Genomic DNA, 18,320 nt, shown 5'->3' on the forward strand with positions numbered 1-18,320 from the left:
GCTGGCTGTCAACGCTCTCGTCCAATGGGAGACCGCGTTGTGCTTATCCGCTCTACGGAATGTAATCGCGTGGATTCACTGTCGGCGGCCAACCACCCCAGGTGGCGATTTCCTGGTTCCAGAAATGTTTTTAAAAATAAATATTTAATAAAATATTCGTGACTTTACGTTTCGGATTAAATGTCGTAATTAACACGTCTTACATTTTTTCACGTTATAAATTGTAAAGTAAAAAAGTATATTAAAACGTTGCCTCTGAGCGGTTGGGAGTCCCAGTCCCGGTCTTCCGGGTTGGGACACGCGTGGAAGAAGGTCCCGGCATGTCCCCCACGCGTCTCTCTGTGTCTCTCTGTCTCTTTGTCTCTCTGTCTCTCTCATCCATGCCATGCTCTCCGTACCCAGTGTCTCCTGTGTCTATGTCTGCGTGTCACTGTGCGTGTATCTGTCCCCGTGTCACTGTGTCAATGTGTTGTGTCAACATGTCACCTTTATCTGCCCCTCTGTATCTCGATGCCCCGTGTATTTGTGTTCCGTCACCTGTCCTACTCGAACTTTATATCACCTGTCCTGTGTTTCAGTGTCACTCATCGGTATCTCTGTGTCCCATGCCCCCTGTCCGTGTCTCTCGTGTCCCTGTATCTCCACGTCTTCAGTCTCCTCATCCCCGTGTCCCCTTGCCCATGTTTGCTGATCCCCGTAGCAGCAGATCCACCTATCCCACCTCCCAGACACTCCCCGTGTCTACATTCCCCACATGGTCCGTGATTCCGGGTGTTGATGTCTCTGTATTTTTAGGTCCTCGGAAAGTCGCGCGCTCCACTCCCAGAGATGCTGCCCAGATCCAGCGTGGGTCTGCGGGCATCTGTGCAGGATGGCAGGTGCCGTAGGAGATTGCTGGACATAACGCAGTGATAATGACATTCACTTGCATTTCACTTTTGGGATCCGTTCATTCATTCGTTTCACAGACGTGTACACACGTCGCTGACACGGATATCCCAGATATGCCGTTTGCACCGATGGGCCCTCCTATGCAGACTGTAGTTCCAGTGCTCACCTCTACACACACACACGTGGAAGTGTTACTGGTAGGAACCTCCTGGTTACACCAGCCCACAGGGGATTATACTGGTAGGAACCTCCTGGTTACACAATGTTCCATTGATTGTCCCATTGGGGCATAAGAATGTTCACCTTAAAATCACAGAATAAAATACATGCAATTGCCTGCCAAATAGGCCCCCTGTAGAACCTGACATTCAACTTACATTTTACTCTTGTAAAGTCAACACCCGACCTGCTCTTACCATCTGGCTTCGGTCCCCAACCTAACAGGAAGACAATATTTGCTAACCCACGCTGTACAACCAGCATGGTACCTGAGAGGACTGCTCAGAGCTTGTACTGTATATCCAAGCAACATCTGAGCCAACATGTGGGGCATTTGGTGGCTGGCAGGGAAACACTGAGAACACATACCACTTACAAACAAATCTAGAACAAATCTAGAACAAATACAATAACCTGAAACTTCACCCCACTCCGTGTCGCAGTGTCACCGACGTGCGCTACCGTCGCTTCATCCTGGTGGCGCTTGTCATCCACCTGGTGTTTTTCGCCTCCATCTTCGAGATCTACTTCAGCTCCCCGCTGGTCCATGGCGCCAGCCCCCACGCCGCGCCAGGCCCCGCGCCCGCCCGGCGCCTGGTGTTGTTAGTGGCGGACGGGCTGCGGGCAGACTCCATCTACCGTCCCGTGAGCCTCGGACAAAGCCGTGCACCCTACCTGCGGTGAGGACATGGAGAGTGGAGGACACGGAGGCGCAGCTCATTGTTTATTTTTGTCCTTGATGTTCCTCGCACGTGTTATGGGAATTTGATGTGTTATTTGGTCACTGGTAAAGGATGCACTTTTGACCTGCAGTATTTGTGAATCCCTTGCTGGATGAAGGCCTCACTATGCTATGCCACTGATGGGGGTTGTTTGACCATGCTTCACCATGCTGATTAGTGCGGGTTGTTGAAGGGGGTGCCTAGGATCGATCTATATATCCCTTGTCGCTAATATTAGCCATGGCCAGTAATTGAACTCGGGTCAACAGCTTCATAGTGCAATGAATTATCCATTGCACGACCACCTCTCCATACCCTCACATAGTACAGCTAAAATGTATCACGCTGGAAATATTTTTCGTTTATTTTAGATTGCTGAATTATTAATTGCTGTCGGACATTTTTTATGTTTAATGTTGAATATTGTTCATCACTCTAAATTTGTTCTCATGTGTATGGTACTGGTTTGTGACAGATTCCCCTTGAAAATGAGACTTTTAGTCCTAGTGGGCTGTCACTTGGTTTAAATATCGACTTTGTGGTTTCATAGGAACCATTCATAAACCGATCCAGTGATCATCTCTCATTTTCATTCCCGGCTCTTGCTGCCATCCACCTCACCTCCACTATCCTGCCTTCATCACTTACATTATACGAACAAACACATTACAAGGTCGCACTCATTACACACACAGTGCTTGCTACAAATGAACCGCAATATTTAGCTGATCTCGTCAAGGAGCATAAACCATCACACAAACACCGATCATCCTCGCAGTGGCTTTTGGATAACCATCGAACAAAGACGGTCACTGCATCGCGTGCTTTCAGATACGCTTCTGTGGCCGTCTGGAATGTTCTTCCTTCCGATATTAGGAAGCCACTGGAGCGATGCACTTTTAAATTTAGATTGAAAACTGATTTCTTTAGAACTGCTTTTTGTGTTTAGTTTGTTGTCCTTCCCCTGCACTTCCAATTATCATGGTTGGCTATCGTGGGGATGATATTGTGATGTAATCCAGAGGACACTGGTTCGGTTCATTCTACTGGCAGGTCAGAAACGATGTTGTAAGCTTCTTCAATCCACATCGCCTCTGTCCACCCAGCAGTAGAAATGGGTAGACCATCATTGCTATGCAAGTCACATGTGGTGGTTGTGGTGTAAAGTGAATACTATCACCTCTTAGAAGATGGTTATTGAGGGAGACGAGACCAAGTTCCCTCTCGAGTAACTCGAGAGCCAACTTCTATTGAAGACCACCCTCCAGTAGTGGCATGAGCAAGGCATTGCAGGGCTGCACCTTTACCTTTTTTTTTTATAGAATCGTGACTCGTAAGAATTTGCGAGAAGCGCAGGGTGCTTGTAACATGCCTAATAACTTGCTCACAGCTCGCCAGAGATTGCAAATGTGTGGAACACGCTGCTATATGAATCGCTTCTGTTGTGCAAACCGAGATGATGCAGGAGAGTGATGGAGGAATTTGGCAGCTGGGGCATCTCCCACACGCGGGTGCCTACGGAGTCACGGCCGGGACACGTGGCCCTCATTGCTGGTTTCTACGAGGATGTCAGTGCTGTGGCTAAGGGTACAAACACTGCACCTTAGTCCACATCAATTGAAGCCAATTCTTTAGCATCATTAGTTCCACGGGCTAAAACATCTAACACTAGTTATTGGCTGCATATTTACACTACCCTTTTAAAATAAAGTAAATCTTATCGCGCAGTGCTACATTTGGGGCCAGCAGAGGACGGTGCAACAAAATCTGTCGTTGTACAGTTTTTCTATGCTCCAACGTCTTTGCTCCCCACCCTCACCAACCACCACTGATCAGAGTGGTGCAGTTTAGTAAAATAACCCCCAGGACCCGTACAGTGTGGGGAAGCCCTCAGTAGTGGATTAACAATCCGACTGTCCATGTGCAAGTGGATGAGCTCATAGTAGCTTCGCTCACAACTATTTACAAAATCTGATTAATATTGATGTAAAATTTTTTCACGCAGGTTGGCAAGAAAACCCAGTGGAGTTTGATTCCGTCTTTAACGAGAGCAGATTCACTTGGTCATGGGGAAGCCCTGACATCCTGCCCATGTTTGCCAAAGGTAAACAAGGCTTGCAGCACACAATCTTTAAAAAAAAACACGGCTATTTGACAAAACTGTACAATCCTGTGCTGGGAAGTCTTTCAAGTTGTTTATGATTAATTACAGGAGCAAGTGGGGATCACGTTCACACATTTTCCTACGATGCAAAGAAGGAAGATTTCGCTTCGAAAGACGCCTCTAAATTGGACACTTGGGTTTTCGATCATGTCAAGGTAATCTCCCCCCCCCCCATTCAGAAGAGGCCATATTTAGTTTTATGGTAACCCTACGGTGCATTCGCGGTTAAATTTACCGTGTGTGAATGTGTTAACCATTGCAGAGCTTTTTAAAAGATGCATCCTCAAACGAAAAGCTGGCCACCCAGCTGTCCCAGGATAAAATCGTTTTTTTTCTACATCTTCTGGGACTGGACACAAATGGTCACGCCCATCGTCCTGCATCGAGGTACATCAAACACTCGCTCTCAGCGTGACATCTCAGTGGATGAAATGTCGACGACACACTTCCGTTTTGTTTCATCGTCGCGTAAATCCTGCATCGATGGCGAGTGCACACGTTGTGTCGTTTTTATTCACATATTTATTTTGTATTTATTTGCAGGGAGTACTTGGATAATATCGCAAGTGTGGATCACGGGATTGAAGAGATTGTGTCTGTAATCGAAGATTATTTTGGCAATGACAAAAAGACCGCTTACGTATTTACTTCTGATCACGGCATGACTGACTGGGGTGAGCTGTGCAAAATAATAAAGACATGTACTGGATTTTTGCACAAACAGAAGGCAACTTGTAATATACACCATAAATATAGCGTGCTCTTAACCAATTTGCCAAGTACACCATAATAGACCTGGAATTCAATATGCAACGGAGTAGCCAAACTGCCTTCGTCATGCATTACTGTTTAACGGCCTTAGTCAGAGAATATAACCGCATACGACCCGCAGTGGATCTCACACCACGTTCAGTAATTTTGCACCACTGCTGACATGAGTTTGTGAAATGACGTATGTTCATAATGAACATCACTGGATAGTAGGTTTCTCAAACATTTAGTCATGGCAGAGATCAGTCTGTGAGCAGCCCGTGCCTTCCAATTTGAGCCTTCTGGACCAATGTAATCACATGCTTCTGTTCAATTCAAACATTTATATTCTATTGAGAAGCCCATTGCGATTCAATGGAAGTAAAATACTTTTGAGGGGAGGGACACACGCTGATGGGTAACTCATCACTGGCACCCACTCCTCCCTAATGGCACAGAGCCACCCGTCGTAATATTTTGTAATGTGGTTTGTGTCACATTTCAAACCATTGTAAATGGTGGAGCCGATAAGCAGCATTGGGGCCAATGAGCCAAACTACCTGTATTTTCAGGTCAATGGTAAACAAAAACATCTTGCTCCTTTTCTATGTAACTACAAATAATACACTTTCAAATGATTACCCGTTCATTGGAATTGGTGGAACGGAGTAGTAGAGTTACTCTGGATAAACAAACACACATACGTGCCTACACATTATTTAGTGATGCTGCGTTGGCAGTTGTGCACAAATAAAACAAAAATCGACACATTTGTAAATAATTCTGCCTTAGAAAGTAAAAAATATCTAAGAGGTAACGTTTTTGGCATTGGCCCTTCTTCACAGAACATAGGCCAGAGAGGTAGAGTGGATAAGAGTTTCTATACCTTAGGACCTGATAAGAATTGAAAGAATGTGTTCAGTTTTTTCTGTGATTCATACGTCCATGCATACAGGTTAGCTGTGTATTATGTAGATGCTCAGCCCTTCAACGCGTGACACCGTCGTTACCACCGCAGGGTCCCATGGCGCCGGGCACCCGTCTGAGACTCTCACTCCGCTGATAGCCTGGGGTGCCGGGGTGAATAGACCACATCCCCCGGGTGGACAGATACACACAGACACTCACTCACAAGGTAAGCGTGATGTGTTTGGCTCTCACTCTTATGCAGGGCACTCCGTGCTAGCAAGAATTGCTTGTGCACGCCTGTCAGAGCAAAAGGAATCATTGACTCATCGGACACGAGTTGTGAAGTTTGTACCAAACTTTTTTTCAATTTTATTTCAGATTGGGGTCTTGGCCACCTTAACAGAATGGATGTGAACCAGGTGACTACATTTTCATTGAGAGCACCATTTGTTTTAATGTACTGGTTTATGAGTGTTTGTGAAACGTAAAATATCATTTCATTTGTGTTATGCAGTTGAAGATTTTTGTTTATGTCTCCAAAAGGCTGATGTGGCGCCTCTTATGACTTCTCTCCTTGGGATTCCCTTTCCTCTCAATTCAGTGGTGAGTCCAGCACAGACAAATTAAGGCGTAGTAGGATTACCACTTTTTTTTTCCTTATGCTATAAGCAAGCATGAAATGAGTGATGTCGCAAGTGGTACAGCTCTGTAATTGTAAAACGTGACCAGTTGTGAATGTCTCACATTTATAATTGATTAAATGATTATATATATATATATTCTTGGTTTTTTTGGTAAAGTCACGTAGAAGGGAAACAATAAAATAATTGTAAAAATATTGCTTTTATATTTGTATTTAATTTTTTATTGTATTGTTTCCCTTCTACGTGACTTTACCGAAAGAACCAAGAATATGAATCCCTGCAGTCACGAAAGCTTTAAATCTGAATAAATGGTTGTTTTACAGTTTTATCCCTTGTTGTTTTGAGGAGATTAGGTTCGTTAGTAGAAGATAAAAAGGAATGGTATTTTTCAGAGGTTGTGAGTTGGAAAGTTTTTAAGTGTGTGGCTTGTGTGAAAATGTGAGTGTTTATTAAAGCACTAAAACACACCAGTAGTGCAACTGTCATTTTTTACAGACACATTTAAAGGAAAATAATACAAATTTAAGCCACGTTTGAGCAGTTTTTTTACGAATTTTCTTCCAATTGTATCTATTTGAATTCGTGCTGGAGAAGAGCCAGCAGGAGTTTACTTTTCTTAACCAAACGTCAGAGAGCACTGCACTTTCCCACACTGCTACAGAGAAATGTTTGTCACACAGCAATTAAACCGATATATTTTAATTGTCAGGGCTGGAGAATTTATCCAAATTCAGTTAAAAGTCACATTTAATTTGATGTACTTTTTGTGCAGTCATTGGTGGCCAGGCTAAGATCATTGACTTTTTACACTTCACAAAGCACATTCAGATGGCCTACCCAGATTCTAACGCAGAATCTCAGAGGTACCGGCTCAGTGCTCTGACCCCTGAGCCCCCCGACCACCTGTGTGTGTGTGCTTGTGCGCGCGACCGTGCGAGCGTGTTTTAATGCATGGGATGTGTTTGGCAGGGCGTTCTGCCTCTGGGCTACCTCAACAACTCGGAGCTCTTTAAGGCAGAGAACATATTTGCAAATGCTCAGGCAATATTGGAGCAGTTCCAGGTCAGTGGAAAGTTACACGGGGTTTTTGGTGTATTTTGGGTGGGATAGTGCATTTTCGTAAACTAGTCCATGTAATTTGGGAAAGCTGCACAAACTTGTCCTGTTCTTGGTTCTTTCGGTAAAGTCACGTAGAATGGAAATAATAAAAATAAAACATAATAAAATAATTCTCACAACGTTTCGGCCACAACGCAAGCAGCCGTCCTCAGAGCTGCTTGCGTTGTGGCCGAAACGTGAGAATTATTTTATTATTTTTTATTTTTATTATTTTATTATTTCCCTTCTACGTGACTTTACCGAAAGTACCAAGAAGATGAATCCCTGCAGTCACGAAAGCTTTAAATCGAAATTTAAACTTGTCCTGCTTTAAGTAATGTGTGTCTATTTAATGATTGTATGCATGTATGTTGAAATTCTTTGGTATCGTACATGGCCAATCGTGCTAACGAAGTAATGACTACTCGTTTCCTTGTTTTCACTTTTGCAGCTGAAAATGAATCAGAAGAAGGAAACTCTGTCCCCTTTCTTCACACCTTACAAGTAATGTTCTCCTCAAGTGTTACATTATTAAAAGGCTTTCTCACACTAATTCTTCACTGTTGAAGGAAAATGGAGCATGATGCGAGGTATTTTACTGTCCATGTGTGCTATTGAGACACTGCTGTTTTGGTTTACCCCCTTCCTTCCACCCCCTGGCTCTTGAACCCTCAGGCCTCTGTCCGACAGCAGGTGGCAGGATTTGTTGGCAGTGACCAGGACCCACATTGAGCAGCGCAGGTTTCAAGAAGCCGTACGTCCTTGCTTGACAATATGTTCATGTTGCAGCAGTCTGTATTTGCTTTATTTGCAAAGTCATGTTTTGGATCGCTCTTTTCCTCTTCAGCCAGGTCTCCTAAGAAAAGTTTTAACTAAAGGTATGGCAAAGGGCCCCTCTCTTGGTCTATTTGAAATGATTAACAACAATGCCATCTACTTAACCAAGCCTTATTGAGTTTCAGGACCCTTTCAGGAGTTGCTTGGCCAATTTCACGAATGAGTATGACACGAGTTGTATAAGGTCCAATCTAAATATAACAATGACAGCAGTGTCCTTTGTTTAACACGTAGGAGGCTTTCGCAACCAAAATATCATCCATAATAGAGTTTTTTTGGGTTAGATCGCGTATATATACAAACAGTGTCCTCTGTTTATCCCGTAAAACCTTCAGGGGGGTTTCTCGTATTGTAATGTCTGACTGAATTAATTCAGGAGTGTTTGGTAAGATTGCGAGGCCCACGACGGCCAGGATTCGTGCCAGACTCCTCCCTCCTACTGCGGTGTGCAGGTCAGTGCCTGCCGAGGGCTGATTGACGTGGCGCTGGACGGGCTGCGGTATTACCACACCTATGACCGGGCCTTCCTGGGCACCAGCGTGGCATTTGGTTTCCTGGGCTGGATCAGCTACGTGGTTCTGCTCGTGCTGCGCAAGCACACGGGCGTGCTCACGCCCTCCAGTGCAGGCACAGCGGTGCGTACCTCTCGCACGCATAGCGTGTGCACCTCCGATTAGCACGGTTGGCTACGTACGGTGCGAAAGAAGTTCAACATACATCCATAGACTACCTGTGCCAGATCCGGTTACCACCTTAATAAGTGGAAATCAAGTAAAGCCCGGAATGTGACTGCGGAGACCCTGACCAAACCTTAGAGCGCGCTGTGGGAACTTCACAAATTCATCGGAGGTGCAGCAGCAGCAGGAGCAGCAATTCATTCAGCCTCACTTGAAGCCTTCGTGTGGCTTTCAAGCTTGAGCATAGATTCTCATGTGCTGTGCACTAAAGCCATGCACAATAATAAGAAGAAGCAGGTCCTCAACATCAGGGGTGGGGTTCTCTGGTGTCTGCATTTAAATAACAAATACCAAACGTTTTTTTAATGTAAAACAAATTTAGCCAATTGTTCTAAGTGCTCAACAATTCATACTGTATTTAAATAGTGTATAATATTTAGATCTACATTAACTTAACATTATTAAGAAACTTGCCATGGTTTGGAGGTGTCCTGGAGCGGTACTCTGCTGTAGTTACTCTGTAGTGCCTTACTGAAATGGGACGGGCTGCGTTGTGATATTTCCGTGTAGCATAGAGACATACACGCGGCGTCTGCTCTCGCCGTTGGGGCGGCGGTCGTCGTGCTCCTGCTGCTGAAGTTCTCTCCGTGGACTCACTACGTCTACTGCCTGCTGCCCGTCGCCACCTGGGGCGCTGCTACCCAAAGGTAGGCAGGCGCAACCCGCCGGTCTCACCGTGTCACCAAACGCCCGCGCTCAATGCATGCGTGCAGCCCACACATTAACGAGATCTGTAAACGATGAGGAACAGAATAAATAGTGCAGGCTGGAAAACCATGTGTTTCAGACATCACACAAAAATGTGTATAAAGCACACGGCCTTTTTTGCATATGTATGTATGTTGAACTTCTTTCTAACCATACGTAGCCAACCACAAATAGGAGGTGCCCTCGAGTTAACGTTTAAGCAACGTGACCATCCAACACTGCTGTGTGCATTGCCCCATCGTAAACAATACAGGACAATCTCATTTGTTATTATCAATTTTGCAATGTCCTTAAAAAAATATATATTGTATTTCTCTAGGTCAGCGGTAGGTCAAAAGTTTTAGAACCCATAAGAGTAAAGTGAAAAATATCACGTAACATTCTGTGGTTTAGGAGGAACAGGTTTCAGATTGAATACACAGCAGCATGAGACTTTCATAAGGACATAATGGTTAATGCATTCTCCCCAGAACAGTTCAAAAGGGTGCCCACCCAGCTGGATCAGAAGCCTCATTTGGCTCAAATGATCCAAGGAAAGATCCACAGTTAACAAATGTAATATTTCTCTCTTTAAATCCGGCCGCAGCACGGAAGATTGGCGCAAGGTTATGACGACATTGCGGCTTTGTGGCCTCAAATCTTTGCTCGGAGGTTTGCTCTTGTCAGTGAGTGGAATTGAAATAATGGTGAGTGATGATTAAATTACTCCCCTCGGTTTTGTAAGGCTTTTATATCACACAGCAGCAGCAGGTTTCTTCAGGAATTAATTTTAAATGTATACCTGTGCCTTGAATCCTTGCAGGTTTTGAGTTTCTTTTACCGCGAGATGCTGAGTGTGGGGCTCGTAGCGTTGGCTGTGTGGCCTTTTACGACTGTCCTCTGGACTAAAGACAAGGTGAACAAAACCTAGCCCATCCAACATTTCAATACTGTATTCAAACCCAAAGGCTATGAGCAGAACAATCTATAGTAGATGTTCAATCTCCGAGACAGTGGCGGTGCTTGCTGTGATTCGCTGGCGTCTCTATCATCCTGTCTGCAGCTCGTGTCTGGGAGCTGGTCACTCGCCTGCCTGTTGCTGGCCATCCACCCCCTGCTGCCGGTGGTGGGGAGGGATGCCAACATCTCCCTCGTGTGGGTTTGCTCGCGTCAGCAGAACTCCGTGTGCAGACGGGCCGCTGCAGCGACTTTTGACATCGGCGTGTTCACAATGATCATCTTTTGAAAATGTTGTTTGTTCACCTTTCAGAGTGCTGGCCGGTGCTCTCACCGTCCTGCTGTCAGCACTGTTGATGCTCGCGCTCCATCGGGTGTTGAAAACGTCTGACTTCTCATGGTGGCAGACCGCCACATGTCTGACACAAGTAGGCTTTGATGTTCAACAAACTCTGACTAAGCTGTACGTTGTACACAGTGCCCACAGGGCTAATGATACTGGAGAGTAATATCTGAACCACTCCTGGGCCTCATCCATCCAGCACTGACCAGCGTGGTGAAGTATGGTCAAACAATCCTCACGCACGGCAGCGTTGGGAGGTCTTCATTCAGCAGTAGACTGGCAAAGAGATTCAAATTACGATTATTAATATTCTCCTACATGCGCAAGTCTACATTTACCACATGGGCTGAATGTAGAGGGTACCCAAAATGTACCTGGAGCAGCTCCTTCACCAGTTTGCAGCACTGTAAACTACCCACTACACGAGTTTACCATCCCCACGATTTGATGACGTCACAAAATCAGGGCCACGATTTCAATCAAGAATCTATTTTACATCTCGATTTGTATTAAATGTCTCGATTGTTTTACCTTGTTCTGTCTTATTCGATCCATTTACATGGAAGAAACATTTGTATAGAATGGTCACATATAAATAAAGCGTTTTTGCAAAAAATATTTTATGAATGCATTATGAGCATAAGATTTGATTCTACTCAATGAACCGATTAAATGTCACACTTCGAGTGTGGAACTGCTCAGTGAACAGAGGTAATGACATAAAAATAATACGTGATTTTAAACACCGCTCACTGGCACTGAAATAATGTTGATGTACGTCTTTGGATGACATGCTTCTCTCGTCTCTGGACAGATGTGCAGCGTGGCGATGTCGGTCTACATTGTGAGCAGCACACATGGCAGTCTTGCCGCAAAAGAGGGCCTCCCCCTCTTCAACCAAATCACCAGCTGGGCCACGCTGGGTCAGTGTTTTCACGCACAATGAAGACAAAGATCCCCAGTATAGCCTTAACTGACTTGGCGCAGGTATTGTTAGCGAGCACCTGTGAAGGTCGGCGCAGCACACGAGAGGGTTTGTGGCCAGCACCACGCCCAGCTGCCCTTTGACAATAACGTGAGAGTGTATAGTTTTTAATTATGAACAATGCATTGCTAAGACCAATTTACTAATCATTCGAAGGTGCGATGACGCACTGGTTAGCCTATTGCTCTGTAAACTCAGAGACCCGAGTTCAATTCCTGGCCACAGCTCATATCAGTGGCAAGTGATAACGGGAACCAGTCCTCAACACTCCCTTCACAAACCCACGCTCGCCAACGTGGTGAACTGTGTTTACACAACTTCCATGGCTGACATGTGGAGAGTCGTTCATCCTGCATGGATTGATAAAAAGCTGCGAATTTTTGTTATGAAACCATGCATTTCTACTTGAACGTAAATGCGTTATTTTTGCCATGCCATCAGGGTCGTCTCTTCTGGTGCCAATGCTGAGTCCCACCCTGGTGATTCACCGCCTGCTCAGCGTGTACCTGGCTTTCATGTCCCCCTACCTCCTCATGAGCACATCGTATCCTTCGAAAGGCGCATTATTGCGCAGCACATTCAGTGGGAATTCTCTTGTAATTTTCAACACCAATTTATGTTTTCAATTACATCTTTGGGCATATATATGACACATACATACATAAATAAGCAGAGAAACGTCCGTCTCCATGTAAAACATAAATATTGTACTAATTCATCAACATGATCCTTCCAGACTTCCTTTCCAGCAGTAATTGTTTAAGGGAGCAAACTCATTTTCAGTCTCCTGGGCCTCATCAGCAGAGTTAGCTCCTTAAATAAATGATACTGGGTTGGCAGATTTTGTAGGCAACAGCCGTCTAGCAAGATCGCGTAGCCTGTTCAGAAGACCCCCATGTTTATGAACTCAAACGCATTGCATATCTACGTGTATAATATGCCAATTGTCTAATTGTTTTATTCACCATAGTCCCCCACGGCAGTACTTATTACACTTCTATAACAGCTACATTTGTAGGCAGACCACTGTGAAGTCCTTTGATGGCGGTGAATTTTGAGGCATCACACGAACCCCCGCCACCACCCCCCTTCCGATGCGACGGCCCTTGAGCCTCCTTGACGGAGCCTGCAGACACGAGGCCCTGTTCACGCTCTCGCTCGAGGGCCTCATGCTGGCCTGGGTGTGCGTGGAGGCCAGGACGGCTCGGCTCCAGGGCCTGGCACCTCGTGGCGAGGTGACGCGACGACTCCTCCACCACCACCACACGGCACATGTTTCTACGCTGTGCGTTAAGCCGTAACGTGGGGCGCCACAGTGGCGAGGTGTTAACTGCCTTGCCTGGTATGCAGGAGGTCGTGGGTTCGATCCCGATCCTGACGCCTGTACACTTGGAGTTTGCGTGTTCTCCCCGTGGTCGCGTAGATTTTTCTCCGGATTCTCCGGGTTTTCCCTCCACATTTAGAAACGTGCATGGAATCGTGTGTGTGAGAATTTTTTTTTAACAATACGTGTAAATTATAAGCAAATTACATGCTAATGTCATATTGCAGTGACGTATTCAGTAAACAAAACTGTTGAAATCAGATAGAAAAACAATAAACAGAGACTTAAATAACGATACAATATAATTGATTATTGAATTGAATTGCGACCCTTAGTCATCGTTGAGAGTGGTAAACTGCTCAACAACATTTCTTAAACTATGTAAATTTTCTATCATATTTGCTCACACTGGTAAAATTGGTGAACAAAGGTATGCCAAACGATTGTTTTTTTTACGTTGCAGAAAACTACGCAGGTTTCCTCAGGTACAATACAGGCAAGATGGCTAAACCCCCATAAGGTCAAGACAATAATTATTGCTATGTTATTGCTTTTCATCAGTTATCAAAAATGGATTTCACCTCGTCTGCCTTTGACACGTGGAGACATCTCAAACTGGATGACATCCGAAGGGGTTACTTTTTTGTATCCTTTGAGCAAGCTTGCACACGCGTCTTATTTGATTCGTGAACACAAGAGCACTTCATAATATTCACGTCCTTTTCGATATACCATTGTTTTTCTTGACTCTCATCACCAGGTGTTTTTTATTATATCGGCTTTTTTTGGAACCGGAAACATCGCCTCCATTAACAGGTAATTACTGTACCTGGCAACTACAGTCATACACCGGTTTGCGTTGGGGATGCGTTTCCTAAAAGGTGAACGACGAATATCGCAAACGATGTCAATCAAAGTGAAGACATATTTTGTTCTTTGCTCTCTCCTAGCTTTGACCCTGCATCAGTTTACTGTTTCACAACAGTGTTCAGCCCCTTCTTGATGGGGGCACTCATGATGTGGAAGGTAAGTCCCTTTCACGACAAACCTCTGCACACCAACCATGGGCTGATTTTTCTCCTCTTATCGACTAAAGGTCATTGTACAAAGACAGTGAATAGGCCGGTGGGGGGGTGCAGGAAATTACCTTTTTATTTACATAACACAAACTGTAGTGGGAATAATATAATGACGCAGCATTCCCTCGGCAACCATTTGTGGTCAAAACATGATTTAGCACAGCAACTACACATTCCCAGACTTCAGGAGTAAGATTTCATTTCGACAGTTCGCTAGTAGAGGGTGTAACAAACAACTCTTTATCAATTCATGTTAATGCTTAAGCTCACGATAGATGCATCTATTCGTGTTTGTAAGAAGCAATGTCTTTCGATTTGTATCTTGTGATGGGTTCACGTCACCGTTATAGCCACTAGAGGTCGCTACATTCACCATAATGTTGACAGACGAGATTGAATCACAATGTGACCGAATAATGACAATTGATTTTCCATCGGGGTGATTTGCTACAGCCCAACTTTCTAGACAAATTAGCTACCTACTTTGCATTTAAGTGATTAGACAATATCAAAATCCTTGCAAAATTGTTACTGGTGATACCATCTTACCGTATTTATTGTCTTATTTCCCCCCCAGATCCTTATTCCTTTCATCATAGTTATGTGTGCTTTTGAAGCTGTTCAAGATTGCACGCGACTTTCCTCTAAGAGGTAATGTAACGAACACCACTACATCTACACGAGTACACTTTTACATATTTGCAATTGTAGTGTATACCTGAGAGCCGCCACTATTAATAAACATAGCCACAGGGAAGACACTGAAACTAAACTTTTTTTACTTTACCCGGCAAGGCCCACTGAGTTATGTAGCTATTTTTCAGACGCGAAGTTGCTTATTATGTGGAAATTGATAGCAGCCAAACACTCTAAACGCATGTTTCTAAATGTGCAGAGGAAAACCGGAGGATCCGGATAAAAATCCACGTGACCACCGGCAGAACATGTAAACAGCAATGAGATGGCCCTTCAATGACCCCAAGGTCATGTTTATTGTTATTTTAACTACAATAGTTACATAAAATGATCGGGGTGATGTAATTAGGTGGGAGTTGAATTGTTTTGTGACCACATTTTTATTCTGCCCAATTCCAGCCTTTTCCTGATTGTGCTCATCTTGTCTGATATTATGGCGGTGGTGAGTACCAACGCAAGAACACGTCACCATCAGACTGTTATAATCATTCGTCACAACTTAAAACACCTATTAAAACTCGCGGCATATATTTAATATAAACTGTGTGCATGTATAAATACTAGCCAGAGTGTATTCTGTTGTCAAGCCATGAAGCATTAACATTCACTAGAAAGGCACAATATATCACATTCGGTGTCTCGAGGTACAAATGCATTGAAATATTTATTAAATCCATCATTGTATTGTCTTAACCAAATCTTGATAATTTTTCCAGCATTTTTTCTTTTTGGTACAAGACTATGGAAGCTGGCTCGACATTGGAACAAGGTTTTTATTTCATTTTTTTTTATCTCAGCAGCCTCTTGCCATCACATTACTTTTCTACACCCACCACTGTTCAATATAACATTGAGCATTGTGACTCACTCTCAGCAACAATTTCGTTTGTAAATGGCAATGTGCACCTTTTGCGTGTCATTTTCTTACCTCTTGGAATGTATTTTCTTTCTCTGCAGCATCAGCCACTTTGTGATTGTGATGTTAACAACGATCTTCCTCATGCTGCTGAATGGCCTTGCTCACATCCTGACGAGAAAATGCATTGCATTTCACAACCACCACGTCAAGATTCTCTAGCCATGAGTGAGCTCCAGGTTTTAAGGGTTCATTTCGTGATGGGTTTAACTGCAAATGTTTTAGTCAGTAATGTGCACGACTTGGAAGGCGAACATTGTCATAACGTCCTCATATATAAACTAAGCACGTGACGCTATTTCACTTTTACAGAACTCTGCTCACTTGGAGCAGTTGTAAAAGCCTGTTGGAATAATGTATCGCCCCAATAATTGACTATTAAGATTGCACATTTCGCCGTGTAAATATTTTTGGTTACCGACCGATGTTCACTATTATCATGGTGCAATGATTTTTGTAATTGCATCGCCAATGTTGTGCTGTAAACATTTTGTATTTATACCATTCTAAATGGGGACCTACTTATTTAAATAAGCTGACTTACAATGAAGCATTTTGTACTCTGGCCTAAAAGAAATGAATAAAATTGGTACAAATCATCTTTGATACACATTAGTACTCAGTATCTGCACCTTTATTGAGTTCGACGTTGGATGCACTGGGCAGTTTCTTTATGATTTAGAGTATCATGTCACATCGCCAACGAGTTGGATATGGAAACGTATATATGCACGGCCACTTAAAAGCCTTCAATAACTGTCATGGGAAAAAAAAACTGGACCTAAAAAAGGAGGAACGTTTGTGGACACAAGCTTTTGCGATTACTTGGTTCTGATACTGGCACCCGATGCGACAAGGTGGTGCTGCCGCACGAGCGCTTTACATCACGCAGCCAGCACCTTTAAAGATGCACCTCCAGTGGATGCGGTCCCCCCTTTGAGCACACACGTTGACCCAAAACCTGGCCTGCAAACGGGCATTAACCTACCAGTAGGGGGCCAAGATTGCGATGTGTCATCACAATTGAGTTTGCAGGCAATTTCCAATTTGCACCTCTGACACTGGCACACAATAGCCTCCTCTTGCAAATTATGTCAGGGGATCTTTAGCGTCCACTGGGAAGCACTGTTGCTGTATTGTGGTTATTACTCAGTGCAAACCTTGAACCCGAACACGTGGTGAACGCGCTCCTGCTAGTACATGTCACCCTGTTGTATATATAGTCTTGAAAAAAAGTCATTTTAAAATGTAATTATGCAAATGCATGCAATTGTGATATTTGGGCTCGGCTTCGTTGTCTCCGGGTGTATTACCAATTGTGATAATACAATGATTCTCGCTGTAACTTTTACTGATTGTTTCAGTGTATTTATGTCAGGTCTCAAAATTCAGATTTCACCACAGGATACAGTTCTTATAATTCAGATTATTATGCATGATCTTAGGAAGGAACCACTCAGACTTGTGTTAAGCAACTTTAATATCTAAAAACACTCTAATATGCGAACGCTTATTGCTCGGAATTGTCAACACAGTACTCCGGGAGATGCCCTAATCATTGATCCGCACAATTAACCCTCAATAGTTAGGTTTGTTCAAACTCAGCAACAGAACAATCGGCTAATTTCTCGGAGTAGCGCGACCATGCACGGCGATAGGAAGTCCTTAAAAAATAATGACAATATTCATACGAACAGTGATAAAGAAACAAGTGCCCAAGACAAAAGTAGACACCAATGAATTAATTGGTAAGATTATGTAGTTAAGAAATGTCCCGTAACAATATGTGCGAGTGTATGTTTAGCTAACAGACGCTTATCAATTGGCTAATGGGTTTAATTAGAACAATAGGCTACCCCTCAAGAGTAGCGCGACCCCACACGACGATGGGATACTTATGTCTAGTGTGTCATAAATGAGTTAATTGGTAAGATTATGCAGTTAACGAAATGTCCTGGAACAATAGTGTGCGGCAGTGTGCCTGTTTGCCTAGCAGATGCTTATCAATTGGCTAATGGGACATCAATGAATTCGCGGTCAAGTTTACGTGATCAAAAGAAAAATCTCAACACTAGTATTCCTATGAGTGTGGATTCGTAACATAGATGCTTATAAATGTTTAGTGTATCATCAATGTATTCATTGGTAAGGTTATGCAATTAGCGAAAACGAATGACTAAAATATGCTTAACTAAGATTTATTGTATACAATAGTTGTTACCAAGGGTATTCCAAGAGTTTATTAACCTTTGTTCCCCGTCTGTATCGCCAGGGATCCGTGCTTCTTATTCTCAAGTTATATTTTGATATCCTGAGGTTGAAGATATAGCTACTTCGAATTTCACTGTTGTATTTTAAAACC

At 43.7% G+C, this 18,320-nt stretch overlaps 1 protein-coding gene across 5 annotated transcripts; it reads left to right on the forward strand.

Annotated features, from left to right (window-relative positions):
* Positions 1 to 30: 30 nt before the first annotated feature.
* PIGN (phosphatidylinositol glycan anchor biosynthesis class N) lies at positions 31 to 16,557 on the forward strand. Of its 5 annotated transcripts, none has more exons than XM_078606406.1 (30): positions 31 to 101; positions 796 to 878; positions 1,554 to 1,790; positions 3,298 to 3,419; positions 3,838 to 3,936; positions 4,045 to 4,151; positions 4,259 to 4,383; positions 4,540 to 4,670; positions 5,765 to 5,881; positions 6,034 to 6,074; positions 6,199 to 6,258; positions 7,269 to 7,361; positions 7,849 to 7,901; positions 8,073 to 8,151; positions 8,687 to 8,869; positions 9,482 to 9,618; positions 10,266 to 10,365; positions 10,482 to 10,574; positions 10,722 to 10,813; positions 10,929 to 11,043; positions 11,773 to 11,881; positions 12,385 to 12,487; positions 13,076 to 13,211; positions 13,829 to 13,912; positions 14,028 to 14,083; positions 14,218 to 14,293; positions 14,924 to 14,997; positions 15,442 to 15,484; positions 15,759 to 15,811; positions 16,000 to 16,557. In XM_078606406.1, exons 2-30 carry the CDS (start codon positions 829 to 831, stop codon positions 16,118 to 16,120), a joined length of 2,889 nt encoding a protein of 962 aa, XP_078462532.1. In that variant the 5' UTR covers positions 31 to 101; positions 796 to 828; the 3' UTR covers positions 16,121 to 16,557. The 5 variants fall into 5 exon arrangements, 4 of the variants coding, with proteins under 4 accessions (XP_078462532.1, XP_078462536.1, XP_078462533.1 ...); XM_078606410.1 differs by lacking the exon at positions 31 to 101 and adding an exon at positions 268 to 312; XM_078606407.1 differs by lacking the exon at positions 31 to 101 and having other exon boundaries at positions 268 to 878; positions 13,076 to 13,178.
* The last annotated feature ends 1,763 nt before the right edge of the window (positions 16,558 to 18,320 follow it).

The sequence above is a fragment of the Lampetra planeri genome, chromosome 26 (assembly GCF_965212315.1).
Source record: "Lampetra planeri chromosome 26, kcLamPlan1.2.h2, whole genome shotgun sequence".
Classification (NCBI taxonomy): Eukaryota; Metazoa; Chordata; class Hyperoartia; order Petromyzontiformes; family Petromyzontidae; genus Lampetra; species Lampetra planeri.

Bases quoted from the DNA above. Each gene is read 5' to 3' on its own strand.
- PIGN (XM_078606406.1), top strand. From the start codon at position 829: ATGCTGCCCAGATCCAGCGTGGGTCTGCGGGCATCTGTGCAGGATGGC. The intron at 4,384-4,539 runs GTACATCAAACA...ATTTATTTGCAG, and splicing joins GCCCATCGTCCTGCATCGAG to GGAGTACTTGGATAATATCG. The intron at 15,812-15,999 runs GTTTTTATTTCA...CTTTCTCTGCAG, and splicing joins TGGCTCGACATTGGAACAAG to CATCAGCCACTTTGTGATTG.